We start from the raw sequence: 26,735 nt of genomic DNA, 5'->3' as shown, positions 1-26,735 counted from the left end.
TTTAATCAGTATAATGACACAAAATACCTTGTGGTCACTTAATGTATCAGTGTAAAGCATCTATAGAGACAAAATTTCCTTGACCTCCCTTACAGAGGTCTTACAGAGGAACAGGGGAGGAAGAACTGACTTTCCTAAATTGCAGAAATGTCAGTTGTCCACCTGAGCACAAAAATTTATGTGAAAGTAAGAAGTAGCATAAAAGGAAAAAGTAATCATACATTTGCAGTGTTAGCAAACATACACACTCTCTCTTAATCTAGAATTCACTGAATTAGTCTTCTACTGTGATCTTTGAGAAGTACCTTTGGAACCCACAATTCACTCACTGCTCTTACCACATTCTTCATGTCCGGGGAAGCTGAAGACCTCATATTGCTGAGGCAGCTCACGATCCTAGGGGATGAAAAGGATCCAAGAGTCAAAGAAATGGGTAAATGGAAAAACTAGCAGAAAAGTGAAAGAGAGCACTGTACCAGACACATGCAACTCACCTGTCCTTCCACTACTTCTGATTTACTTTCACTGTCCAGGCTGTTCATGGAGGGTGCAAATGCCACCACATGCTGTCCTTGGACCTTCTGCTCCATCTCTTGTTTCACAGCTACGTTTTTGTATGGAGTTTTCCCAAGCAGAATTATCAGGGCTTTCATTAACTCCTTTGCCTCTTGCCATGGAGCACCTAACGAACCCAACAAGCAATTTAAATGGACCTCTACAGAACCACATGAAGAACTGTAATTACCTCCAGAGAAAAAAAAAACTAAGAGCAGGAACCTTCCTTTGGAAATTCCCACAAGGTGCCTCGTGTTGTAACAGTTCCAAATAACTCTGTGCTTACCCATTTCTAACCTGACAGACCTGTCTTCTCGTTGAATTCTCATCAAGACAGGCTGCCAGCTCTCACAGAACTACAACACTGGACAACACCACCTTGTGGGATCTCTTCTCATGCGTATGAACCTTCTTTTAACCATTCCACTGATGTTCCCCTTGCATTCCACTTCTCTCTTGCTCCGTGCTCTGCTTCTCTCACCTGTTTGGAAGTTGCTGCTCCTGTGCTCATCGCGTTGCTCACTGCCCGCGGCTGCCCAGCTGCTCTCCGCAGGTTTATCCCCACAAATCCTTTCCCTGGCAAATTTTTTCAGGCCTTTGGTGTGCAGGGCTTGCACCATGTCCTGTATGCAGAAAGCAGCAGTATTATACTCTGCAAACCTCACAAACCACTTATTTTACATTCTGCCTCTCATTAAAACAGGGAATAGAGTAACAATTTTATGCCAGAACAAGGTACCAAAAGGAGTAAAACTTATCCCCCAGTAAACTGCCACTTCAGGGCAGTTTTCTCTTCCAAGACTCACAGTTCCCAGACTCCCTTCTCACTGACCACAAGGCTTTGAATCCGCTGGCTGATTCCATTGTAAAACACCAACACGTCCATCCTGTGCTTTGCCAGCTGAGATGCCAGGTGCAAATTCTGATCTTCCAGCTTGTCGTACAGGGTGCGAACACTGAAATCCTCCAGAACCCTCAGTGCAAAACGCTCTTCTGAAACACAAGGGAAGTCTCACTCTTTACTGGCCACAAGTCTCTAATTCATTTCCCCAAAGTGGCATTGCCTGTCCATAGGGGACAAGAGCATTTTGTGTGCTGTGAAGAAGGAAAATGGGTGAGACAAGAGATGCAAGAGAAAGTCTTGTTCCTCACTGAGGGGAGATGACAGAGTGTCACTATCAATTCCTAACTCGTCCAGTAAACTGTCAGGGTGCTATTTCTCTGTAAGCTGCTCTCAGCATCACTAGATGGTGCCATCTGCTGGGCTCTGAACTTAATGTACCCTGTGAACATGCTGAAATCCCTAAGGTGAGGGCAGCCTCAGAAGACAAGCATGGACCATGAGTCACATGCTTTCAGATCATGCAATGACCAACAGGAGAACCCCAGGAAATATTTTTCAGGATCTTTATTTTTCATTTGAGGTTTTCATTTGAACCTCCTGTTGTTTTAAAAGACTTTTCAGGGCTGTCCATTCACCACCCTAACTCCTGAGAAACCACCAACCCATTCCAATGTCAGGAGGTTACAATCCCCAGTTGAAGATGTCAAATGAACTGAAAATAGAAGTGTGTGTGTAAATATACACAAACCTGTAACTAACAGCAGCCAAAGTGCCTGCATGACCTCATGCACATGTACAAATTTCTGGGTGACTGGGTATCAATCTCATATCAGAGAGTTAACAGAAGACAACAGAATGGGAAGTAAGTGAGAAGAAACCAACAGGAGAACACCTGGTGCTGGCACAGAACTTCACCTGCATTATGTGCAGCTCCTTTCTCTCCAATGACAGCATCTTCTCCAGAACCACGAGGCCCAATTGTCTGATAGAACTGAAGGCTAGAAGGAAAAGACAGAAGAGAGCATCTCATTCTTCTCAGTAAAATCAGATACTGTAGCATCACCAGCCTAGGTCAAGCAGAAGGATAGGTTTCTTGTCTAGATTTTTAAGTCAAAACATGCAAGGGAACCCTAGGCCAGACAATTCAGGAAATACTACTCCTTGCAGAAGACAAGAGAGCTGGAAGTGAGCTGGAATACTCTTGGACAATACCATAAAACTCCATGTGCAGCTAGAAACTCAGCATACTGCAAAGCTGCTGAGAAGTCCAGCACTGAGGCCTGAGAGAGACAGTAACTGCAACAAGACACGTTTTTGTACTATGAAGGTCTGAGCTCCTGATCCCTACCACGCAAAGGCAGTTTACCTGTCTTTAAGGAGGATGTACTCTGCTGGGATGTGTGGCTCGCCCAGGCTTCTCCATCGTGGCTTCCAGCCCTTCAGGGGGCTAATGATGGGAACAGCAGGCTGGAACACTATAGCCAAGGTTGTCAGCACCACAATTAGGAAGCCCAGAACGAAGAGGACGACTGGGGAAGCCAAGAGGGGTAGCAAGGAGTAGGAAACAGAGGAAGCAATGCTTGTCAATAGCACAGTCTCCCTTTTATGCTTTACTAAACACTTTCCATTCCCCCAAACCCCAATATTTAGCAACTTCCATATTCATTAAATGGGCTTCTTCTTCTCCCTTTGCTGATCTGGTGTGTGCAGGCAAGGAGGAAAAGTTGGAATGGTTGGACTCGATGATCCAGTGGGTCTCTTCCAACCTGGTTATTCTCTGATTCTATAAAAGTGTTTTCAGCACTGGTAGCTGAAGGCAAAAGAACAAGGATCACACTTGCGAGCTACACTTCCCTTTCTCTTGTTTTACGGTCCTCTCAGTGATAGACAAGGGACTGGGATGTGCACAACACTCGGAGATAGACCTTAACTGCCCTCATGTTTAGCCTTAAGTGAACTTTTAGATGATGCACTTAATTTTCATTTAGTTTATCACAGAAACACCCTGGCATTTTCATGCCAAGGAAAACAAGGCCCTCAATTCACTTGAATTCTTCCAGCAGGGCATGGGGAGAGACACAACTGCTCCTTCCCACTGTCCCGGCTCCAGCTCCTACACAGGCAGGTTCTCATCTAGAGAGAAGTGAACTTTGGGAAAAGAAGCCACACAGGAGAAAGGGATTAAACTGACAAAGCCAGTGATTTGATGGTGTTTCAAAATTTTTTTTGTTAAAAAAATTGCTTGTTTAATCACACCCAAAGAATTACAGCAAAGGTCAATTCTAAGTATCAAGGTTCAGGGAGGGTACCACAGTTTTCTGGCTGTACCTGTGATAGCAGCCCAGTCAGGAGCTAAATTCAGTCCCTGTTGCTTCAAAACACCATGTCTGGCCAGCTGGAACAGAGAAGAAGGCTGGAAGGACACATCTCTGGGGTCACAGCTCACATTCACTTCTTTCACAGTTACAATCAAGAAGTGTTCCTGAATGGTCCTATCCCTGAAAACATACGTTCCAGACTCCAGGAAAACATGGGCAAACCTGAAAAGGAGAAGTAAGGACAACACTGTTAGATCCAAGCTTCCTTCACCTTCCATCCGTGACGATGGTTAAATACATGGACTTGAACACAAATTGGCATTTTTGCACACCACTCAGTGGCAACGACCTGCTGATTCTGCAAAAGACTCACTCTCAAGTCTTGCCCATAACACATGCATCGTTAATCACACCAGAATTTACCAGGAGATGTTGAGGTGAGTCTCCTGGATGAGGTGCTCTAGCCTTCGGAAGGGTCCAAAATCCCAGCTTGGGTTGCTGTTATACAGATGCTGCTTCTGATAAACGGGGTAATGACTGGATGCTCTATCTGGGGATAGTTTAGCACAGTGTCAGCAACTCTGACCCACTTCAGTGAGGACAGCTGGCACTGGTTTGGCGAAGAACTATGTGACTGCATTTCTTTTAAAGGCCCATGCAGCGTAAACTCATTTAATTGGGGTGTGTGCTACTGCCCTACAAGACTTGCACTCTCTAACAGAGGGAAAAAAAGTACCTCTATTCTACAGAAACCCATTCAAAAAGTAAAAAGGCAGCCGGTAAGTCACAGAGAGAGCCTCCATTAAAGTTCTGGAACCCTGTGAAAGCAAAAAAGACAGGGAGGAGAAGGAACGTGCTCATACATGCAGTACTACCAAACGTGGAGTCATTGCTCTAAATGGGTCTGGACAGATACCACTGCAAAGAGCACACAGACCTAAACAATACTCACTGTGGGAATTGATGCTAAGCTGGAAAAGGATTGTCTCTCCCGCTTCCAAACACACTACTGGGTTAGGAATGACGGGTAAGGCACGGATATCTTTGGAAGAACTCCTCTGGACTCGTAGACCTTTTTGCAGCAATGGATCTGATGAAAAATTTCCTGACACAGGCATCAAAAAAAACCCCAGTGAATTCCACAATATGAAAAGCATGTGAAAACTGCCAAGCTTTGGCAATGAAGAACAATCTTTTCTGTATCTGTGGGCAATTACAGCTCGCAAGGTCAAATTCTGCTTTCAGTCACACTACCATAAATGAGGAGCAACTGCAACCAGGAGCCAGCACATGCTTGCCAACAGATTTGTCTCCCCAAAATGAGTTCCCTTCTAGTTCCTGGGAAGGCCAGAATCATCTTACAATCTGTATTTGGCCAGTTTCCAGGGAGTCTACTTCAGCCAGCACAGATTCTCATTGCCTACTCCTAGAGAGAAGATCTCCCCTATCTTTTAAATAGTTTGGAGCATCCAACAATAAATTCCCTCTGTGCCACTTGCTGTACCAGCTCGAAAGGAAGTGAATGGCTTAGTCTGACTGGATCTTAGGTTCACCTCTCAGGGGCTCTGAAGCCTTACCCATGAGAAATGCATCCAGGACATCTGTGCTGGAGACGATGAACCCTAGCACTCCATAGGGACTAAACAGAACCAAGTGCACCCGCTGGCTTTTCTGCACGTGTTCATCTGGGCCCAGAACATTTGCCACTTCCTATTAAAAGCACAGAGGAACATTGATCACTGACATAATCGAACCTGGATTCAGAGCCTGGTTTGTGATCAACCTTACCTTCAAGCTGTGCAAGACTGCTAGAGAGAGGTCTCTTCCACACTGTTCAGGAACCTTCATTTCTCAGTCACGCATCTCCTACTCTGGGTCATGAGACCTACAGAGTGTCTCCTCTTTTCCTCTGCTCACAGCTTCATACCGTTCTGTAACCTCAGCCCCCAGACTTACATACTGAGAAAACATTCCTCCATTCCATATTTACCCTGACTTCTCCTTCGTTCACCCTCAGAAGAAACTCTCTATTGATGCCAAATCCCAAGGAGATCCTCGGGGCTCTCAGCAAACACAGTTGGTCACAGAGCTCCTCAGCAGAGACGTACTGCTTGCAGTGACATCTGTAAAGTGGATGAAAGGTCTTGATTACTAGCAATCCCTGAGCAAACAGCTACAACGTACTGATGGCCAGGCTAGCCCAGTATCTTACACAGTATGAGGTCCTAATCTATAGATCACAGAATGGTTTGGGTTGGAAGGGACATTAAAGATCACCTATTGCGTTCCATGCCCCCTGCCACGGGCAGGGACACCTCCCACTGGATCAAAGCCTCATCCAGCCTGGCCTCGAACACCTCCAGGGATGAAGCATCCACAACTTCTCCGGACATCCTGCTGAGCAAACTCATGGTCCATCCCATCCAGTACTTTATCTGCTATTCAGTGCATATGAACGGCCAAAATGTGATACCCTACTCTCTAACAGGCCTTGGTATCTAATAGAGATCAACTTCAGTGCTATAACAGAGCATTATGAATCCTCTCCTAGAGTTCTGCTTTAATAAAATGGTTGGAAGCAAGAGTATCATTTTACCACACTAGATTTTTTGCAATCCATGTCAGGATTTTGCAATACAGAAGTTCATTCATAAGGAGAAAAAAGTAGTATTACACGACAAGAACCAGCTTCGATGTTCTAGTGAGTATTAAAGAAGAGGTGGGAATTCTAGACTAAACCCAACAGAGTGATCACTCGTTCTAGGGAGGCTCCACCTGAGGCACATGGAAAAGGTCTACCTCAGAAAACTTGAGCCCTGTCCACCTTCACCTTGTCGCTCAATGTTCATTCTGCTGTCTACACCCAAGCACAAAAAAATAATAATTGTTGAAAGCACAGGCGTACTCTCCAGGGTAGAGGAATGAGGTCAATGAATGAGGTCTGAAGGCCAGTATCTCCACAGAAAAGAACTCCAGCAGTGGAAAGTTTCTCAAAAACACCTCCCACAGCCCTACCCTGAAATGACCTCATAGAATCAGTAACTCAGGCACCCAGAACTAGTTGTGAAGTGCTTCTTAATAAGAGGCTAGGCTGAGACTTACATGCCCAGCTCTGCATTAATCTCTCCACCTGCTGGCCCACAAGAAGGAGAGCAGTCGTATCGCTCAGGAAGGATGCACTGGCGCGTAGATGCTAGACGGACCTCTCCAGGAGCACAGAGTTCATCCACCTGGAAGAACAATACTCAACTACAGAAGCCATAGCACTTCAACTGAGAGGCAGAAGCCCTAGAATTGTCTTCCTCCCCCCACCCACACTGCCAACATTCAGCGTAAAAGTCATTCAAGATGGGTTGTTAAAAGACAACTTAGAAGAAAGATCTCAATTTCACTTCTGTGTAGATTCTTCAAGTAGGTCTAGTGAGGAACTTCATAGTAACAACACAGAGGCTTAAATTCCTGCATTTGTGACCCAAGACACTTAGCTGCTCCCCATTAACCTGCCACAGAAACATGTTTGGCCTCCAGCCTTTATGAATTCAACCTCACAAGAATCTAGAAGCATCAAGAGTCTCAAACAAAAGAGCTAAAGGACTTGTTTGTGTCCGCAGCATCCCAGAGAAGTGAGCCAAGACTGCACAAACCCTGAGACAGTGCCTAAAGCACTGAATTGTTCTCCTTCTCCTGCTTGTCACAAACCAATTTTGTTTTAAAGCCAAATTTCACCTGAGGTCGGCAGTCCAGATCGCTGTTGCTGTCGGGGTCTTTCTTGCCTCTCTCATCATAGTAAACGTAACCTGCCTGGCAGATGCAGGAGGCATCTGACTGCTGGAAAGCCCGGTTGAGCCCATGGCAGGTACAGCTGGTAGCACCTTAGAGAAGAGGTTGGATTCAATCAGGGTAGGGAATACAGTTTATAAGAGCTGTGATCACTGAAAAAGAACAGTTCCTGCATCGAACACTCTTAGATCAAATCAAACTGCTCATTCTAGTGATACTCCTGGATTCTGCTGCCCCACCGGCACAGCAGAGCCAACAGGGAAGCCAGCTGGAGCCAGCCTGCCTTTTGCTCCATCAACACAGTCATTAGATCATTTCCTGAAGTGTCCATGGAGCAAGAGATGCAGAAAGGGCCACCAGGTCATTTGCAGCAGCAGCATTTGACAAACACTCTGCTAATTTGCACATTAAGCCACTGCATGGCATAGGCACCCAGTCAATCAAGGCTACCCAGCCCCTCTTGTGCTTCCATGCTCTCAAATCCACTCTGTTTAGAATGCTGCTACTTTTGGAAGTACTGCTCAGGACACTGAGAAAGTGCTTGGCTGCCTACTCTCCAACTTTCCAGCCTTTTCCCACTTTATCATGGCCCAAACCGGGCATGGTTACAGTGCTCAATTTTGGCTCCAGAGCACACCAACATCCATACAAGTGCCCCAGTTCAGGGAAAAAGTACTCTTGGGGAAAACTCCACTGCTTTCAAAGCAATGGGAGAGCAAGAACTAGCAGGGCTGCTCATCTTTTCCTTGCTTTGAAGGAGATGAGATCTCTCTAACGCAGTACAAGAGAGTGAAAGACACCTCTGAAAAGCAAATCCTCCTTTTGGGTGGGACAGAGGAAGGGCAGTTGGGCATTGGTAGCAAAGACATCATCGTGAGGATCCCAGGGTTTGTGGTCTATTGTGAAACCATGTGAGGGAATCACATTTCCAGGTGATTTCCTTTCGAGTCTATCTCTGAACAGGGGTGAAATTTTCGCTCACAAACAACTCACCAGGCTGAGAGGAAGAAGAGCTGCCGCAGGGGAAGCAGGCAGCCTGACCAGGAAGGTGGTTGAAGGAGCCAGCAGGACACTCCTGGCAATCCTCTATATGCTTTGCGAAGTCGCTGCTCCCTAGAGTCCCCGGGGGACAAGGCAGGGGGGCAGATGCCAGAGGAGGGCAGTAATAGCCCCTGGGGCAAGGCTTCTTGTGGTAACTCTCACTGCCTGGAGAAAGGGGAGGGCTATCTCAGACACAGATGCTGCTTAAGGACATAAGCGAGTCCTAAGAGATATGCAGAGACCACTAATTTATTCCAGTTAGGCATGCACACACCCCTATGGATGTACAAACAAACAAATATATATTAATACCCACATATGCACATATAAAGTTCACCAACGTTCAATGTTTTCCAGTTCAAATATAGATCTTGATTTCTTTTTCCCAGATATTTCACTGGACAACTCCAGTGGCAAGAGCGGGTAGGCACATTCTCCTCCACGCTACAGAACATGAGCTAACACATCAGTGAATTTAACAGAGGATCCCAGCAAACAGAGAACTCCAAATACTTGTAAAGCCATTCCTCATGCACCCTAACCCAGCAGGATCCAAGCAGCACTGGCTGCCACACACCACACTTGGATCTTCTGGGTTCACTTTGCTACTTCTGGTAAGGCATTAGCTCGCAGCCTCTCAGCTAAGCCACAAAAATCAAGGAAAACAGGGTTCACAGGGCCCCAAGAGGCAGGACACCAACATCCAAAGCACTCCTGACCCATTTCTCTGAACTCTTATAACCATAACCACCTCCCACAACAAATGCTCCACAAATTAACACAACAGCCCACACCAGGGATTTATAACTGTAGAGGATGGAGTGTTTTACCACACAGAACTTAAAGCTTTCTGGTAACAACTTCAGCTGCTATTTCTTGCCCTGCTCCTCCACGGCAGCTCCACGTACCTGGAGGGCAGATGAAGCCCGCTGGACAAGGCTGGCAGGGTGCTGTGATGAGGGAGTCACTGCGATAGGTTCCTGCGTTGCAGATCCTGCAGAATCTCTCAAACGAATCCCTTGGGCCAGGCAAGCTGAGGGCCATGTGCCCTCCTTCACAAGGCAGCGGATGGGCACTGCCTGGGGGACAGTAGTAGGGAAACACACACCTGGAAGGCAAAACAAGGCAGGAGGATGGATGAAGAGTCTCTGAAAATGTTTTGATTTCAGATTCAACAACCAGTGCAAGCTCAGGGCAAAATGAAAAATGGTTCTCATCTGATTCCAAGCCTAAGCTAACAAGTAGAAATCATAGATGACCCTCTTCAGTCTTTGCAGTCACCAAATCCAAAACTGCAACTACAAAGATACCTTTGCTTTTGCACAGCACGAAAAGACCACAGTTGAAGAATTAACCCAGTTTTTTGGGGAACTGGGGTTGTTTAGCCTGGAGAAATGGAGGCTGAGACTTTATCACTGCCTACAACTACCTGAAAGGAGGTTGTAGTGAGGTGGGAGTTGGTTTCTTCTCCCAAGTAACAAGAAACGGGATGAGAGGAAATGACCTCAAGTTGCACCAGGGAAGGTTCAGAGTGGATATCAGGAAAAATGTATTTACTGGAAGGGTTCTCAGACACTGGTAGAGGCTGCCCGGGGAGGTGGTTGAGTCCCTGTCCCTGGAGAGGTTTAAAAGACGGGCAGATGAGATGCTGAGGGATGCGATTTAGTAGTGGACAAGTACGGTTGGACTCAATGAACTCAAAGGTCTTTTCCAACCAAATGATTCTATCAGAGGCACATTTCATAACACTCAAGAGTTTTTAGAAACTTAAAGCTGGCTGCACCAAAGACACAAGGTACTCACAGCTGCTCAGGGCTATTATACGTCGATGATCCTTCAGGACAGTAATACCCAGCAGGGCACACAGAAGGCACGGCTGTGTGACCATCACAGTATAAACCAGGCCTGCAAGGCTTTGGATTTACTGAACCTGGTGGAAAAAGAGGGGAACTGGTGATCAATTATGCGAGACTTCCTCAGCAGGAAAGCATGTGCTGGGGAGACAACAAGCAAGGGAACTTTACTAACTGTCACTGTCCACAAACACAGCACTTTGTTGCTCACAAAAGGGGATACGGCTATTGGGAATCAGCTTGGATTAGCAAGGAAAACTAATGCTTGAATGCCTATCCCCAGATAATGAAAGATACCAGCTTATTTCTAGGCCCAGACCATGCTCTTTGGGAACATCAGCTAAAAAAGAGACCAGGAAAGGAAGGCTGAGCATGGTGAGGTCACCTGCTGGGCATTCATAGCCAGGTTTACAGGGTACTCCTTGGGTGTTAGGCAGCCCTGTCTGTGCTGGGTCAGGGCAATAGTATCCAGGTGAGCAGGGATCACACTCTTCCAACGATTTCGCACCAGGCTGTATTCTGGAAGTGCCAGGTGGACAAAGGAAAGCATCCCCTTTACCAGGGCACCAGTATCCAGGGGGACATGGGTAATCCTCAAACCTGATCAGACCTGTTAGGAAGAGAAAGAAATGAAGCATCAGAGTCTGAATAGCCAGGACGGTTTTAGAGAAGGGTTCTTTGCTCACTACATGCATGAATTACATCTCCTTTTTCCTATCTCATTGTAGAGAGTTTTGTAATCAGCTCTAGAGGTGGCAAAGGGCTGACTCTCACCTGGAACTTACCTGATAAAGGGCAGTGATAGCCTGGAGGACATGGCTGGCAATCTGTCAGGCTCTGAGCTCCTGGGTGCTTGCGGTAAGTTTGTGGAGGGCATTTCTGAGGCGCCAGGAAACTGTTGTGGTCACTGCCATTGCCTCCGAAGCAATAGTGTCCTGATGGACATGGATAGGCCTCCGAATCCCCTAAAACAAGCAGAAAGCAGGGCTTTAAGGAGTCATCCTGTCATTGTCATTGGGACATCTTTCTTCTGAGTCTTCACTGGGCCCTTCCTAAATTGCTGCACATAGGGTACAACCCGCCCCCACAACCCAAGCTCCTCTTCTGACAGATAGCACACAGGGATATTTGACACTAGCTGTGATCTCAGACTCTCCTACAATTCCAACACTTGCTGGAACTGGATGTTATACGAGCAGTGTTGAACATCTCCTTTTTCTGCAGACACTAGAAGTCATCACTAGAGACAGCGTGTCCTCCTGCAAGGACTGTTCCCCACTGCAGTGCCTGGCATCCAAGCCAGACTTCACCAGACTGAGGGATACGTACAACTCTCTTGAATTCTCACTGGTCACCCTTGAGTTCCAACCTGCTTTGCACCAGTGGCCTGGTGGACAGGGCAGGCAATCTTCTCTCTTCACGGCCCCTGGAACATCCCTGATTGTATTGGCAGGACATGGTATAGGTACCTCAGATCCCTCCAGGCAGTAAAAACCTACAGAAATAGATGAGAAAGGATGAAAGCAAAACGTGAAAGCCCTCCAATGCCAAAAACTACTCAGCAAGAGCCTCCTGTTGTTGTAGAACGAACATCTACACAGCTTTTAGGATGCTGTGCACATGAAGAGCCCAAACCAACAGCCTTCAAACTTCTCTGGACTAGCAGTTGATAACCATAAATTCAAGGTGGCCTTTTTGATCAGGCACAGCTCTTTGCTCAAAAGTTGTAAAAAGAGGGGAAAACAATGAGAGATGACAATTCTAAGGAAGGGATCACAATACATTATGCAAGATAGCAGATGCTTTCCAGTTCTTCAGCAACAAGTCGGCATTCTACACCTTAAATACTACTGGGATTTCTCTTACCTGCAGGACACAGCCCTGCACACACCTGACCCCAGCGGCACCCAGCAAGGAAGCGCCAGGAGAAGCTCTGGCCCTGTGGAGTAGGATGGGAGCTCCCAGCAAGGCAGAAATATCCAGCAGCACATTTCCCCTCCAGCCGTCCGTGCCTGGAGCAGAGAGGACAGTGAGAATTTATATATGACCTACCGGTAATGGTTTGGGGCAGAAGAAAGGTGAGTGTCGATGCAATGAATTCTGCCAAGTCTGAATAAAGAATACGAACGATATTAAATGAAATCATTACGAACTATATAAAATATGAACAATATGAACTTCTTGCACTGATACGGAAGAGAAAATCAACTCATTTTTTCCACTTACAAAAACATGAAGTCTACTAGAGTGAGTCGGGTACTTATCAGTTCAACTTCCATGAACATGGGCGAATTGCTTTAGATGAAGTTGAGGATGACTTTCCACTGGGCTGGACTTTATGACTCGCTTCCATGTTTTCACAAATGCTAATTACTCTACCTTTTGGATGCTTCTTTGCATCATGGCAACAATTTTGGACTGTTTTGAGGTGTCTCCTGAACTCACAGATCCAACAGCTCTTTACCAAAAAGCTGTATAAGCCTGTATTTCTTTTTGTTGAACGAGAGAGATGTGGTAGAGAAGCTGGAAGGAACTTAGCCTCAACTTATCAGCACAAAACAAGGATGTCAAACTGCTTAAGACAAAATGAAAATATTCCAGATTGAAATCAATCCTAACCTGCAGTAATGACCAGGTAAGCAAGGCAGGCATTCCTTCTCATTCCAGAGGCCAGTCATATTTGGAGGAGTGAAAGTGCCTTCAGGACACGTGAGAGGAGCCCCTGTGCCTGGAAGGGAGACCACAGAGACAGCAAAACCCTTCTGTACACTACTGAAACTTGATGAGGCTATAAAACAATATCAGAGCATAACAAAACCAAGAATCATAGAACAGTTTGGGTTGGAAGGAACCGTAAAGCTCATTCATGGGCAGGGACACCTCCCACTGGATCAGGTTGGTCAAAGCCCCATCCAACCTGGCCTTGAACCCCTCCAGGGATGGGGCAGCCACCACTGCTCTGGGCAACCCAGGCCAGGGCCTCCCCACCCTCACAGCAAAACATTTCTTCCCTAAAATCTCATCTCAATCTCCCCTTTTTTATCTTAAAATCATTCCTCTTCATCCTATCCCTGCACCCCCTGATCAAGAGCCCCTCCTCAGCTTTCCTGGAGCCCCTCTCTCAGTACTGGAAGCTGCTCTAAGGTCTCCTCAGAGCCTTCTCTTTTCCAAGCTGAACAAGCTCAACTCTCTCAGCCAAATGACTCCCAGAAAGCAAGGTGGCAACTATGCCACATTCACTCCTTGCCACCTCCTCACCACCTGGCCTACAGGAAGACACACGGTAGGTTTGTACAGCCTTGGGAAGGCACACAACATTTGAACCCTTGGCACAGCTGGTATGCAGGTTTAAGAGTACCTGTAGGACAGTAAGAATGTGGTGGGCAGCGCCTGGGATCTCCTGTCACCTGCTCCTGGCAGTAGAATCCTCTCTGGCACGGAACGCAGGACGCAGAGCCCCTGGCCGGCTGGTACTCCCCAACAGGGCACGGCATTGGGTGGGCTGCTCCTGATCGGCAGAAGTGACCCTGGCAAGGACAGAGGAGGAAGAGGATTGCACGGAGATAGCAGCAAACTTAAGGTCTGTGTAAAGGGTGAATCCCAGAATTACTGAAGCTTAGGGCAACATTCCATATGGATGTAATCAACATTTCAAACAGGAATGTATGCCCCTTTATGACACTCAGAGCCCAGATGCACCTCTTTCACTGTCCCTCTGTCGCTAAGTGATACCTTAGGGCAGATGAACGCTGTGGGGCTGATGGAGCTGAAGTTTGCTGGGCAGTAAAACCCCTCAGTACAAGGTCCTGTTGGAGAACTCAAACCAGTGCTAGCGCAGAAAGACCCAGGATAACATGGCACACAGCTCTCTGGGGAGGTACCACCTGAGGAGGAAACCAAAATCCAAGGCCAACAAGAGAGGGAGATGCAAGTACACCCAGTACAGCCACAGCATCATCAGTGCTGATTTAAATTGATAACACATAGAATCATAGAATGGTTTGAGTTGGAAGGGACCTTAAAATCATCAAGTTCCAACCCCCTGCCATGGGCAGAGACACCTCCCATTGGATCAGGGGCTCCAAGCCCCATCCAACCTGGCCTTGAACACCTCCAGGGATGGGGCAGCCACCCCTGCTCTGGGCAGCTTGTTCCCACCATCAGGCCTGGTTGAGCGTACCAATACCCTTCAGTGACCAAGGGTCACCCTTTCATCACAGGTGCCAAGAACGGGGTTCCCCATCACTGTAGACCACAGGAGAAAGGTGTAGGTGAAGTCACACTCACCTGTGGCGTTGTTCAGTGTCCCAACTGGGCAGGCAACTGGGAAATGAGTACCCTCCGGACAATAGTGCCCAGGTGGGCAGGGCCCATTGAGCGGGAACGCAGGTGTCCCACGTGGAATGGCATCAGTGGCTCCTCCTTCACAGTAGAACCCAGCTGAACATAGACCTGACAGGGGAGAACAGAGAGGGTGGCAATCGCCAGCCCATGGCATTGTGGTCAGTGAAAAGGCATCTCCTCAAGCCCTCGGCAGCAGGCAAGTAACTCAGAGAAGAGATACTGAAACCCACCCTGTCCTGTTTTATCACTGGGCTGTTAACATTTGGTTTGCCTTTTCTCCTTCTCATCAATCTTTGGCTTCTATAACTAGCTTTCCTTACTTGCACTGAGCTCATCTGGCATTTGCTTACCTTCTCACTTCTGTTACTGCTTCCTCACATCTCATTTTCTGTTGAAGGTGTTCTGCCTATCTTCTTTTCATGTGTCCAACTCTTGTATTTTGACCCACTGACAACTACTTTATCCTCAGACAGGAGGGGAAGGATTTAGGAGTACAGAAAGAGGAGCAATAGAAGGGCTAAAAGAAAAGAGAAAGCATAAAAAAACCTAAGGGAGACATGGAAAATAAGTAATGCAGTAACATAAAAGTAACATTCAAAACAAATGCTCAGTTAAAAGAATGAAACAGAGAAAAGAAATGGCATATTGGCACAGGTAAAGTAGATGGGTACCCTCCAATAGCCTTTACTACTTTTGTTCACTAAGATACGTTTTCTCCTTCCCTGCATCCTTCAGCTCTGCACCTTCAACGCCTCTGCTGTGGGGAGTCTGTTATTAACCCAGCTCACCATCAGGTTCCCAGTTGGCATCTCCTCGGCAGTACCTCCCCACTGGGCACGGCTCGCAGGCAGTGGCGGCCACCGCTCCCTCCAAGGTGTTCAGCGTCCCTGCAGGGCAGGGCAGGGGGACAGCAGTCCGAGGAGGACAATAGTAACCTGTATGTTTAAGGAGGTGAATGAGACACTGCTCAAAGAAGAAAGGAAGAAGGAGAAGGAAGGAGAGGAAAGGAGAAGAAGAAAGGAAGAAGGAGAAAGATAGAAGAAGAAGAAAGGAAGAAGGAGAAAGATAGAAGAAGAAGAAAGGAAGAAGGAGAAAGATAGAAGAAGAAGAAAGGAAGAAGGAGAAAGATAGAAGAAGAAGAAAGGAGGAAGGAGAAAGATAGAAGAAGAAGAAAGGAGGAAGGGGGAGGAAGGGGGAGGAAGGGGGAGGAAGGGGGAGGAAGGGGGAGGAAGGGGGAGGAAGGGGGAGGAAGGGGGAGGAAGGGGGAGGAAGGGGGAGGAAGGGGGAGGAAGGGGGAGGAAGGGGGAGGAAGGGGGAGGAAGGGGGAGGAAGGGGGAGGAAGGGGGAGGAAGGGGGAGGAAGGGGGAGGAAGGGGGAGGAAGGGGGAGGAAGGGGGAGGAAGGGGGAGGAAGGGGGAGGAAGGGGGAGGAAGGGGGAGGAAGGGGGAGGAAGGGGGAGGAAGGGGGAGGAAGGGGGAGGAAGGGGGAGGAAGGGGGAGGAAGGGGGAGGAAGGGGGAGGAAGGGGGAGGAAGGGGGAGGAAGGGGGAGGAAGGGGGAGGAAGGGGGAGGAAGGGGGAGGAAGGGGGAGGAAGGGGGAGGAAGGGGGAGGAAGGGGGAGGAAGGGGGAGGAAGGGGGAGGAAGGGGGAGGAAGGGGGAGGAAGGGGGAGGAAGGGGGAGGAAGAGGGAGGAAGAGGGAGGAAGAGGGAGGAAGAGGGAGGAAGAGGGAGGAAGAGGGAGGAAGAGGGAGGAAGAGGGAGGAAGAGGGAGGAAGAGGGAGGAAGAGGGAGGAAGAGGGAGGAAGAGGGAAGAGGGAAGAAGGAAGAAAGAAGGAAGAAAGAAGGAAGAAAGAAGGAAGAAAGAAAGAAGAAAGAAAGAAGAAAGAAAGAAGAAAGAAAGAAGGAAGAAAGAAGGAAGAAAGAAGGAAGAAAGAAGGAAGAAAGAAGGAAGAAAGAAAGAAGGAAGAAAGAAAGAAGGAAGAAAGAAAGAAGGAAGAAAGAAAGAAGGAAGAAAGAAAGAAGGAAGAAAGAAAGAAGGAAGAAAGAAAGAAGGAAGAAAGAAAGAAGGAAGAAAGAAAGAAGGAAGAAAGAAAGAAGGAAGAAAGAAAGAAGGAAGAAAGAAGGAAGAAGAAGGAAGAAGAAGGAAGGAAGAGGTGGGAACGCCAATCTTGCTCCAGCTGGTGGCAAAGACCCCCATTCTCTGGAGTAAACCATTGCCACGGCTCAGCCAGCAGGGCTTGGGCAGGCGTCCATCACATCTCTTCCCACTTGCGTGTTTGGGGGTTGCTGCACACACACGTCACTCACCTCTAGGGCAGCTCATTGGCTCGGCAGTGCCAGCATCACGACAGGTTGTCCCAGCTGGGCAAGGGAGGCAGACACTTGCCCCAGGGACAGGGCTGAACATACCAGGCTCGCAGGGCAGTTCTAGCCCAGTGCCCGCAGGGCAGTAGAAGCCACTGGGACACCTGTATCCATGAACCCCATCAGAAGGGCTGGGATCTGAGTTTCCTTCCAGGCAAACATACCTGTAGAGAGAGAGTTCAGACCTGAAACAACGAACTCACAACCCTGTCCAGAGGCGATAGATGGAGGAGGCACTAATCAAGGGCCAAAAGTCAGCACATTAACAAACATCCCTTGAAATGCTGTTTACTTCAGTTTTGCTAACAAATTCCCCTCTGCAACTGTAATTTAGCACCCACTTGAAAATCCTAGTAAAAAAGCTTTTTTTTTTTTTTTTTGCACTAAGCTGACTGGAAATCATTCGCATTCAGGAAGGCAAAGCCTTCAAAAACTAATGTGTTTTTTTTTTGCTTCAGTAGAACAGGGCCCAAGCATTCAGTTCCTGCTGTCTTTGCACAGCCTTCTTTTTATCCCCAGTCTCTCTTAGCCCTCTGCTTTAATACCATCTACTTCTACATTGACTCTTCCCTTTATCACTTCTCTCCCATGCCCTTGCAACAACTAAAGATGAGGAAATATTAAAACTATCATGATAAGAGCCAAGCAAGACAGAAATGAGAGCTGTGATCCCGTTGCACACTGTAGAGAAGGATTCAAAGGGTGTAGTTTCTGAAGAAGCAGCGATTCCTAGGCCTTAAAGCAAATGACTGAGTGCAAAAGGAACAGCACTGAACAAAAGAGCAGCAAAGCTGTGTGCCTGGAAGCAAGAGCTCAATAGTCTGCAGAGCAGGCTATCAGAAGTGACGGATGCTACGCGATAGAGATGTTGAAAAGCAGCCTGGGCAAAGCACAAATTGTACCCTGTTGGAAGGCAAGAACTTCACAGATTTTGGAAGTCAAGGGTCATTTATAATCATGTAATAATCATCATCACTCAGCCCAGAAACCAATGAGCCAATGCTCTAGCAGGCAGGCTACAACGTCTGATAGAATCCAAGTAATTTTTGGGAAGGCCTAAAATTCAACTGGGATGTGGCACATCCCTCTTATTCTCAGGGATTCTATTTCTGTGGCTAATTAATTTTTTTATCATTCCAAGTGCAGCCCTTACTTGTACTCTGAGCTCAGCTTTAACTTCTAATCAAACTTCGTTGTGATCTTCTCCACCAGATTCGAGAGCCATTTACTATCAGAAATCTTTCCCCATGAAATCTAATGAGGCTACAGTGAAATCACTTCTAAGACTCTCTTCCACAGATAAAATAAACCAAGCTTCTGTAGCCTGTTGCCATGAGGCTTGCTCACGAGAGGACAAATATTACTGATGGCACTTTCAGCTTGCATTAAGCAGGTTAGAAACCCTAACTTGTGGCTGGCTATTGCACCACCTGGTGGGGGAAGAAATAAAACAGAAGGAAAAAAGGATGCTCAGGTCAGGTTCTCAGCAAGTGTGATTATGAGGCTGAACAAGGGATTTTTAATATGCTAAACCTGTGGTGAAAACAGTGAAAATGCATGTATGAGGATGGGACAGAAAGTCAGGCAAGCATAAAGGGAAAAGGAAGAACTCTGAAATACCTGCTGAGATCACCAAGAAGATGCTTTAGAGCTGACTTGAAGGGCTAAAATCAAAGCTTTTACAGTTTAATTGATCTTGAGTACCAATATTTGCACACAAGCTATTCAATAACAGATATTTAGACCCTGTATCTTTTAGCACGGATGTCCCTCTACTATAACCTACAGCGTTCCTCAGAGCTGTATTTTTCTGCTAACAAGTGACTGTCTCACCGTACCCTGCGTTACACAGCGATGTCTGGGCCAGATCAGATAATCCTGCCCCACTGCAATACCGGCCAGCTGGGCAGGGCTGGCATCGTTCCTCTGCCTCCAAGCCCATGATAGTAGAGAAAGATCCAGGAGGACAAGGCACAGGATACTCTGTACCACTGGGGCAGAAATGTCCTACTGGACAGATGTCGTTACCAGGGAGACCAAGGCTGGAAGAGTCCACCTGCATCAGAAAAATACAGAAAAACAGAGAAAAAAAACATTACTGCGATGTGTCTCCTCTCTGGTGACCAATGACAGGACCTGAGGGAATGGCAGGAGGGTGCACCAGAGGAGGATTAGGTTGGACATTAGGAAAAAGTTCTACCCAAGAGGATGGAGGAGCACTGGAAGAGCTCCCATGGAAGCAGTCACAGTGCCAAGGTGGACAATATTGCAGAAGCATTTGGTGAATGCTCTCAGCCCCATGGTGTGAATTTGAGGTTGTCCTGGGTAGGGACAGGAGCTGGACTCTTTGGTCCTCATGGGTTCCTTCCAATTAGGGTCATTCTATGATGATGTGCTTGGGAGCAGAGTCCTATGACCATATTCCAGGAGATGACAAGAGCATCGTGACGCTACATCTGAGTAGCTGTCAGGGGTAGGGGTAAAAGGCATGAGCAACCCCATACGCAGCAGTAATGCTTGGAAAACATCACACCCGAAGGTACGAGATTGTGACCCCAGTCCTTGTCCCCATGTCACTGAAGTTTACTGTGCTGCTGCCTGGCACACACGTACCCTGTGTTTGAAGGGGGCTGGGCTGATGGCTCCCTTGGCACAATGATAACCTGGATAGCAAAATCCAGAAGGCTGTGACAGACCTGGTGCTGAGCAATACATGCCTAAAATAAACAGAAGAACAATCTCAACGTGAGGGTCTTCAAAGAAGATCAGCAGAGGAGTCAACAACAGAAGGGGAGAAGTTGTATTTTCCTCAACATTCCCCTGTGCAACCCTGAGTTTCTTGTGCCAAGCGCCGCTTACCTGCTGGGCAGGGCTCACAGTCAGACTCGCTAGAGACACCAGTCCGGGGGCCAAAAGTACCTTTTGGACACGGATGCTCCGTACTGAAGTTGGTACCTGGCAGACAGAAGAACCCCGCAGGGCACAGCTCAGGAGTATGTGCTCCAGAACCTATGATACAAAGAATAGCATCTCTCTTAGGAGATATTACAAGAGGTGACAGGCAATGTCACTCTCTATCAACACAGTCAGCCTTCCTCCCTTATTAGTTCTGCCAGACCCAGGACAAGGGATTCATCATGAATATTTCTGATTTAGTTGTTCAGATTCCCACTTCAGTAATTGGAGAGAAGGAGCACTTCCAGAGGAACTGCACTTCAAGTGCAATTCATCTCATCCTAAGGCAGACATCTAAAATGAGAAAGATAAATTGCCCTTCAGAAGTGCCTCTTTCTCTCCGTTGACCACAGAGGGAGTACAGAATATTAGCCCAGATACAGATGCCTACAAAGGAGCTGTCTACAGTTTTATTAGAGTAATCCCATCCAGGGAATTCAATTCCACCTGTGTAACCACATTTCTTGGGGTTTTTTCGTTGCCTGCATGAGTTACCACAGAGAAATACCGTCATTACTTGTATTTTTCTGGGCATCAAGCTCTTTCCCCAGATGGGAGAATGATTTGGCTTTAGCCTACTTGTTCACCTACAAGTCACAATCTTTGAAATTTGGTTTGGCTTCCATTCTTGGCAGAAACTGGTGCACCTGCCCATCCAGTCCAATCCAATTCTGACTTAGTAGAACGTTAACTGAAGAAAAGAAGCTAAAAATCCCTTTTTGTTCCACTAAGTCTACGAGGAAGCCCTCTAAGCCCTTACTGATGTGGAACCCTTTTTTGTCACAATACACAGCTCTCTTCGGACTCCTCACTTTCATTAGGCTGTTCGCAGAAGTATCCTCCTGGGCAGAGGTCACAGGAGTCCTTCCTCTCCCGTGACTGGTACGTTCCATTCTCACAGGGGACAGGAAAAGCAGATCCTGCGGGGCAGTAAAAGCCTCGTGGACAGCGATAGGGAACGTGAGTAACTGAAGCCTGGCCAGGTGGGCAGTAGGAACCTGCAGAACATGGTGCTTCTGAAGTGGTTTTGCCCAGCCCTGCAACAACAAAATCAAAGCCATTGCTTTTCCTTTGGCAGATCAAAGCCAATAGAAACCCTTTTCTCCTGAAAGCATGATCTCCATCATCTACTTGTAACAGGCACCAGAGAGTAGCTGTTCTCTGATGTTCAGCCTCAGACAAAGAGCATCTTATCACAAAGTCAGTTCTGAATTATATGCCTGGAGGAAATACAGGATTCCAATTGAAATGCTCAGCTATGGTAGTGAGGCTCTCAGTACTGGTTCCAGCTCTGTGATAGACTCGTGTTAGGCTCAGTCAAATCACTCCTCCCTGTTGCTTCACTTCCTTATTTAAGAAAGGAAAAACCTCTTTGTGTCTCAGAAGGCGATGGGTGAATCTGTTACTGTCGGTGTGACAGCAAAACTTTCAGTGTTGGGGGAGCAAATAAACATCTTGTGCAGACAGATGGTGAGAGCCTCTGAGGGGGAGCAGCTGCCTCAGAGCAGAGCCCCTGGCTGCTAGCCAGGACCAAGTGCCTGTTTGCCAGGATGTTTTGTTTCCCTGGGAGGCTGAAGATGTATTAGACATCTAGGTAGAGGTGGCTGAGCCAAGGAAGATGAAAGGTGTCATAGCAAGAAGTGTTATGGGTGACCCAAGTCTGCTACTGAGAACCCAACAGGAGTTTCGGAAGACAAATTATTCAGGACGTTTATACTTGGCGCCCATGCACAGAAACCATCACTAACCAAAGATGATGTGCGGTACTTACTGAGTTTGTTCCTCCTATATATGCTCAGGACAAGCTTGTAAGAAATAAATCTGTACTGGGTGCCTATCTAGACTCAGTGTGTAACCCACAAATAGAGCAGAGACTCACCGCTGCAGAAGTAGCCAGCTGGGCAGAGCTGACAGTCTGTTGCCTTCCATTTTCCACTATCAGAGTTGAAGGTTCCAGGACTGCATGGGATTGGGGATTCAGAGCCTTCAGGACAGAAGAAGCCAGGGGGGCATTGTTTATCATCTGGCAGCGTGGATCCAAGATGACAGAAATACCCAGCGTAACATGTTCCTGTTAGAATGAAAAGGTTTGGCATTAAAACTAAGCAACCAGAAAACAGGAAAAAAAAAAAAAAGATGTTGAGTGCATGCAATACGTACCAGAAACAGTGGCCAGGCCTTCTCCTTGGCAGAACTTCCCCCCAGGACAGGGCAGACAGGCGTTATGGTAAATCATCCCAGACTGAGGTAAAAACGTGCCAGCAGGACACGGCTCTGGCTTGCTGCTACCTGGTGGGCAGTAATGGCCCGCTGGGCAAAGGTTGCCTGCCTCATCGTTAGCAGGGTTGGGGACCAGAGCCTTTGAAGTGCAGTAATACCCAGGCAAACAAGGACCGCTTGGGGATGAGAGTCCTAGGGAATAAGAACAGAGTCAAAGAAACCTGTGGCATTACCTAAATTCACAGCTTCTGGACTAAACAAGCCAGACAAGCCTTGTCATCACAACGATTTCAGAGTCTTATGGCCTGTGAGTAGCTCTGTTGCTTAAAAGCTTAATCTGCAGTCTCCATATTTAATTAAGCAACTGAGGAGCTAAAGGCCTGAACAGCTTTCAAGGTCACCTTTACAGAAGGGGCACATCAATACCTCTCTTTCCACTAAGACACAACCAAGAATTAATGAGTCCTAGAACCAAAGAATTTGGTTCCATAACCTTTATTAAAACAAAACCACCTTAATCTACTAGCAAAACGTAGTTTGTAAAAACCTTTAAAATTATCATTAAAAAAACGCTACTCAAGGCTCCCAGAGATCACGGAAAGGGTCATTGGACACTGGCAGAGGCTGCCCAGGGAGGTGGTTGAGTCACCTTCCCTGGAGGGGAATGGTGCTGAGGGGACAACGTGCTGAGGGACATGGTTTAGTGTTTGGTAGGAACGGTTGGACTCGATGATCCGGTGGGTCTCTTCCAACCTGGTTATTCTATTATTTTATGATTCACTAAAAATACTCTTGAAAAGTCATGTGAGCTGCCTACAGAACACTCCACCCTTTGGTGGATGTGGCTTAGCAGGCACGGTGGTGTTAGCCTTGGTGATCTGAGAGGTCTTTTCCAATCTTAATGATTCTGTGAACTTTTTGACTCTCCTAGAGACAAAACAGCCTATGACTGTATTTAATCCCCAATTCCTACCTGCGCTGGCACAAAACATGCCTCCAGGACAAGGCTTGCACTCACTGGGACTGCCCAGTCCAGTCTGGTTACTGTAGGTGCCTTCCAGGCATGGGTATTGATTGGAAGCTCTCGTTCCTGCCGGACAGTAATATCCTGCTGGACATTCCATTGGTTTGAACACACCAGACGAGAAGTTCCCTTGGAGATCACCAGGGTTGTCTTCTGGGGCACAGAACCTGCCAAAAGAGAAGTCCCAAATGTTGCCTCAGTCCGTGCTCTGTTCTGCCAGAGATGAAGAAACTTTGCGTTCACAGCAGTGACAGTCTAAGAGTACGCAACAAAAAGGAAGCAAATTACTTGAAAGAGAACAAATGGAGAGCTGAGACGCAACCTGTCAGAACCATTTTGTCCGCCCCAGCAGACAGATCTACCAAAATGGATTTTCTGCCTTACGTGGGTTGCAGTACAGAAAACGGCATAATAAAGAAGGTGATATAAAAACAAAAACAATAAAATCAGCTTTGTATAGCAATGGAGAGAACACACAGAGCAGCCTAAGGGGGAAAAAACACAGGCTAAAACCCAAGGAAAGCATCAAGAAGGAGTGAATCCATTTCACTTACATTCCTACTGGGCATGTTTCACACTGGCTTTTACCAGCCTGGTCTTGATATTTTCCAGGAGGACACGGTATAGGCTCTGGGCTTCCAGTGGGGCAATAGTGACCCACAGGACACACGTAATCTAGGATTGAAAAAAGAAATCTACTTCTAACATCGCTGCTCTGCTTCTCTCCTGAACAGCAGAGGAAGCATCACCACGAACTGAGAACTGGAGGATTTAAGATAAAGTTTAATGCCTTTAAATTGGACAAGGGAAGATTTAGATTTAACATTAGGAAGAAGTTCTTCATGATACAGGTGGAGAGACCCTGGCCCAGGTTGCCCAGAGCAGTGGTGGCTGCCCCATCCCTGGAGGGGTTCAGGTTGGATGGGGCTTGGAGCCCCTGATCCAGTGGGAGGTGTCCCTGCCCATGGCAGGGGTGGAACTGGATGATTTTAAGGTTCCTTCCAACCCAAACCATTCTATGATTCTACGATAAAAGCTTTATAAAGATCGACATTTTATTAAAAGCATTGCTAGGCACAGATTTGAGTGATGGGGGTCCCTGCATTTCTCTCTGAACGCTAACTTCATTGCAACTCCTGTAGGTAAAGAGTGTCCTGTGACCCCAAAGATTTCCTACCTGAATGCTGGCCTGACACAGAGCCCTCTGGGCAAAACCATCCTTCTTCACAGAAGCCTTCTGGGGAGCTCTGACCATGCTGAGAACAGAACCACCCTGGGAAGCAGGCCTGGCAATCCTGTGCCGACTGCCCGCCGCTATGAGGCAAAAAGGAGCCTGAAAATAAAAAGCCACCAAAACCACATTGTCACATCATCCTAAACCCTGCAAGAAGGGGCTATGGAGAGAAGCACAAGCTGCTCACACAGTCACTTTCTAGCTACTCTATCCCCAGCTCCCGTTTCCAGAAGATGCCAAAAAGATGCTGGCTGGAAGGAATGGTTGGACTTGATGATCCGGTGGGTCTTTTCCAACCTGGTGATTCTATGAATTCAAAGGGAGTACAATCTTAGCACTTTCCTGAGAGAGTAAGTGACAGCCTCCTACAGGAGAGGTCTGTGAGAGATGTTCCTGAGTGCTGGCTGATGTGAATTCCTGTTTATTTAATTCTGAACGGTGCAACCACTTGCTTAATGCAACTATAGATTTAACCGAGGAAAGAGAGAAACATTTCACAGTCTTTTTCATCCAACTTAATCCTTTCTCTCAGTAATGGTGATGTTAAAGGACAGCTCTCGCTGTGCAGAGAGGGCGGCAGAGGATCTACACGTGCTGAGCTGTGTGACCTCTCCTCCAGGAGGGCTCGGCAGAGCTTCCCTCTGCCCAGCAGCATGCAGCCACAGACTGAGGCTCCAGAGGCAGTTTGGTGATTACTGTCTGAATGCACATTTAGGGCTGATGTTTCCAATACAGCAGCACTGGATTAGCGGCTGAGCTCCCGTGCTGACAGCAGCTGTCCCCTGGGGAACATACGCTTCAGCACAAAGTAGCAAGGGGCTGCAGAAGAACGGTACGGACTCAGACAAGCTCAGACTGGGCTCTGGGAACTGATGACAGCACACAGACTCTGCCATCGAACCTACCCGGGGGACACGGAGATGGAGAAGAACTCCCCACAGGACAGACGTGGCCTGGAGGGCAAATGTTCCCCACTGCTCCATCCATGGGGTTTGGGAGCGTGGAGCCCCCAGTGCAGTAGAAGCCAGCGTCGCAGGGACCTGATGGAGCTGCAAGCTCTGCAGTTGCACAGTAGAAACCTAATGCAGGGAGCAAAAGAAAAGCCATCGTTTAAGAGACACCGGCACCAAACAGTCATGGTACAAAACTGGGATTGCCTACTGATCTTGGCAAAGGGGGCAAGAATACAAAGAAACAAACCCAAATCACAAAAGCTTATGCAGGAAGAAAGGCTCTTGTACCTGGAGTGCAGGGAAGAGGAAGAAATGAACCAGGAGGACAGAAGGTTCCTGCTTGGCACAACCCAACAGATCCAGAAGACAGAACTGCCATGCCTGCTAATGGAAAAGACACAGCCCAAGTTGAAACATAACAAGTGCAAGCACTCAATCTTATCCAAAGAGCTCAGGAAGAATAGAAGTAGAGCATTGTATTATAGAAAATAAAACGGGAAGCTATCATGAACCTGGCCAGGTCCTTTAAGTGGCTCTATAATACCACCTCCTCAATAATTACCACCATCACACTTTAGCGTTCCCGTTCGTACCAGAGTAGTTTCCAGGAAACACTGGTTTGCTTGATGTGGATCCAGAAGGACAAAACCATCCAGGCGTACACAGTCCATCTGGTCTTGCTAGGCCTGGCTTGGAACAGACCATTCCAGGAGGACACAGCTGGCATTTGGAAGCATCCCAGATATTTAAAGCTTCACTGTAGGTTCCAGTGGGACAAGGATACTGCGTGGCAAATTTTGTGTTTCTGGGGCAATAATGACCTAGGAAAGACGACAGGTTTCATAAAGGGTAACACATGCTGGTAACAGCCAAGGAAGAATCCTCAACCCACACACAGAGATTTCCCTTCAGGTCTTTCTGAGAAGGACTGATCCCAAGCTACGTTGGCAGGTCCATCACTACTCTACAATAGCTACATCACATTGGCTGCATAAAAGGAAGCTGATCAAGGCTCAGGATTAGCCATAGTTTTAACAGCATGTAGGTTTTTTTTTTTAATGAGAAGGTCTCAAAGTCCATGGTGAAGGTCTACCATCAAAACCCTTTGCTCTACTATTTTCCACATTTAGACAGGAACTGAATCCCAAAGAGCTTAAGCACTTTGACCAAGGTCACAGATCTGTTCAGTGGAAGACATTTGTGCCTCCCACTCCCATGACAAGTCCACTCCAAATAGCTTTAGGAGCATCTGC

General features: G+C 47.3%; 1 protein-coding gene across 1 annotated transcript in view; it reads right to left on the bottom strand.

The window, feature by feature from the left end:
• Positions 1 to 214: 214 nt before the first annotated feature.
• Positions 215 to 26,735, bottom strand: part of LOC138730884 (zonadhesin-like) — a 56,593-nt gene continuing 30,072 nt past the window's right edge. Inside the window, exons 39-76 of the mRNA XM_069876454.1 lie at positions 26,076 to 26,303; positions 25,771 to 25,866; positions 25,435 to 25,608; positions 24,473 to 24,628; positions 23,850 to 23,970; positions 23,245 to 23,462; positions 22,212 to 22,463; positions 21,931 to 22,122; positions 20,864 to 21,088; positions 19,956 to 20,105; positions 19,710 to 19,813; positions 18,935 to 19,152; positions 17,040 to 17,260; positions 15,524 to 15,670; positions 14,679 to 14,843; positions 14,124 to 14,275; positions 13,750 to 13,918; positions 13,011 to 13,119; positions 12,258 to 12,403; positions 11,761 to 11,886; positions 11,177 to 11,356; positions 10,777 to 11,001; positions 10,342 to 10,468; positions 9,447 to 9,646; positions 8,491 to 8,703; positions 7,444 to 7,589; positions 6,820 to 6,947; positions 5,678 to 5,840; positions 5,295 to 5,427; positions 4,670 to 4,822; positions 4,141 to 4,267; positions 3,728 to 3,939; positions 2,766 to 2,928; positions 2,315 to 2,397; positions 1,388 to 1,548; positions 1,037 to 1,178; positions 495 to 682; positions 215 to 396 (exon numbers count right to left, since the gene is read on the bottom strand). Of these exons, the coding sequence (XP_069732555.1) occupies positions 322 to 396; positions 495 to 682; positions 1,037 to 1,178; positions 1,388 to 1,548; positions 2,315 to 2,397; positions 2,766 to 2,928; positions 3,728 to 3,939; positions 4,141 to 4,267; positions 4,670 to 4,822; positions 5,295 to 5,427; positions 5,678 to 5,840; positions 6,820 to 6,947; positions 7,444 to 7,589; positions 8,491 to 8,703; positions 9,447 to 9,646; positions 10,342 to 10,468; positions 10,777 to 11,001; positions 11,177 to 11,356; positions 11,761 to 11,886; positions 12,258 to 12,403; positions 13,011 to 13,119; positions 13,750 to 13,918; positions 14,124 to 14,275; positions 14,679 to 14,843; positions 15,524 to 15,670; positions 17,040 to 17,260; positions 18,935 to 19,152; positions 19,710 to 19,813; positions 19,956 to 20,105; positions 20,864 to 21,088; positions 21,931 to 22,122; positions 22,212 to 22,463; positions 23,245 to 23,462; positions 23,850 to 23,970; positions 24,473 to 24,628; positions 25,435 to 25,608; positions 25,771 to 25,866; positions 26,076 to 26,303 (6,188 nt within the window). The 3' untranslated portion in view covers positions 215 to 321. The remainder of the gene's footprint in view (positions 397 to 494; positions 683 to 1,036; positions 1,179 to 1,387; positions 1,549 to 2,314; positions 2,398 to 2,765; positions 2,929 to 3,727; positions 3,940 to 4,140; positions 4,268 to 4,669; positions 4,823 to 5,294; positions 5,428 to 5,677; positions 5,841 to 6,819; positions 6,948 to 7,443; positions 7,590 to 8,490; positions 8,704 to 9,446; positions 9,647 to 10,341; positions 10,469 to 10,776; positions 11,002 to 11,176; positions 11,357 to 11,760; positions 11,887 to 12,257; positions 12,404 to 13,010; positions 13,120 to 13,749; positions 13,919 to 14,123; positions 14,276 to 14,678; positions 14,844 to 15,523; positions 15,671 to 17,039; positions 17,261 to 18,934; positions 19,153 to 19,709; positions 19,814 to 19,955; positions 20,106 to 20,863; positions 21,089 to 21,930; positions 22,123 to 22,211; positions 22,464 to 23,244; positions 23,463 to 23,849; positions 23,971 to 24,472; positions 24,629 to 25,434; positions 25,609 to 25,770; positions 25,867 to 26,075; positions 26,304 to 26,735) is intronic.

This window comes from Phaenicophaeus curvirostris, chromosome 25, assembly GCF_032191515.1.
Source record: "Phaenicophaeus curvirostris isolate KB17595 chromosome 25, BPBGC_Pcur_1.0, whole genome shotgun sequence".
Taxonomy (NCBI): Eukaryota; Metazoa; Chordata; class Aves; order Cuculiformes; family Cuculidae; genus Phaenicophaeus; species Phaenicophaeus curvirostris.
This window is presented reverse-complemented; position numbering and strand designations above follow the sequence as displayed.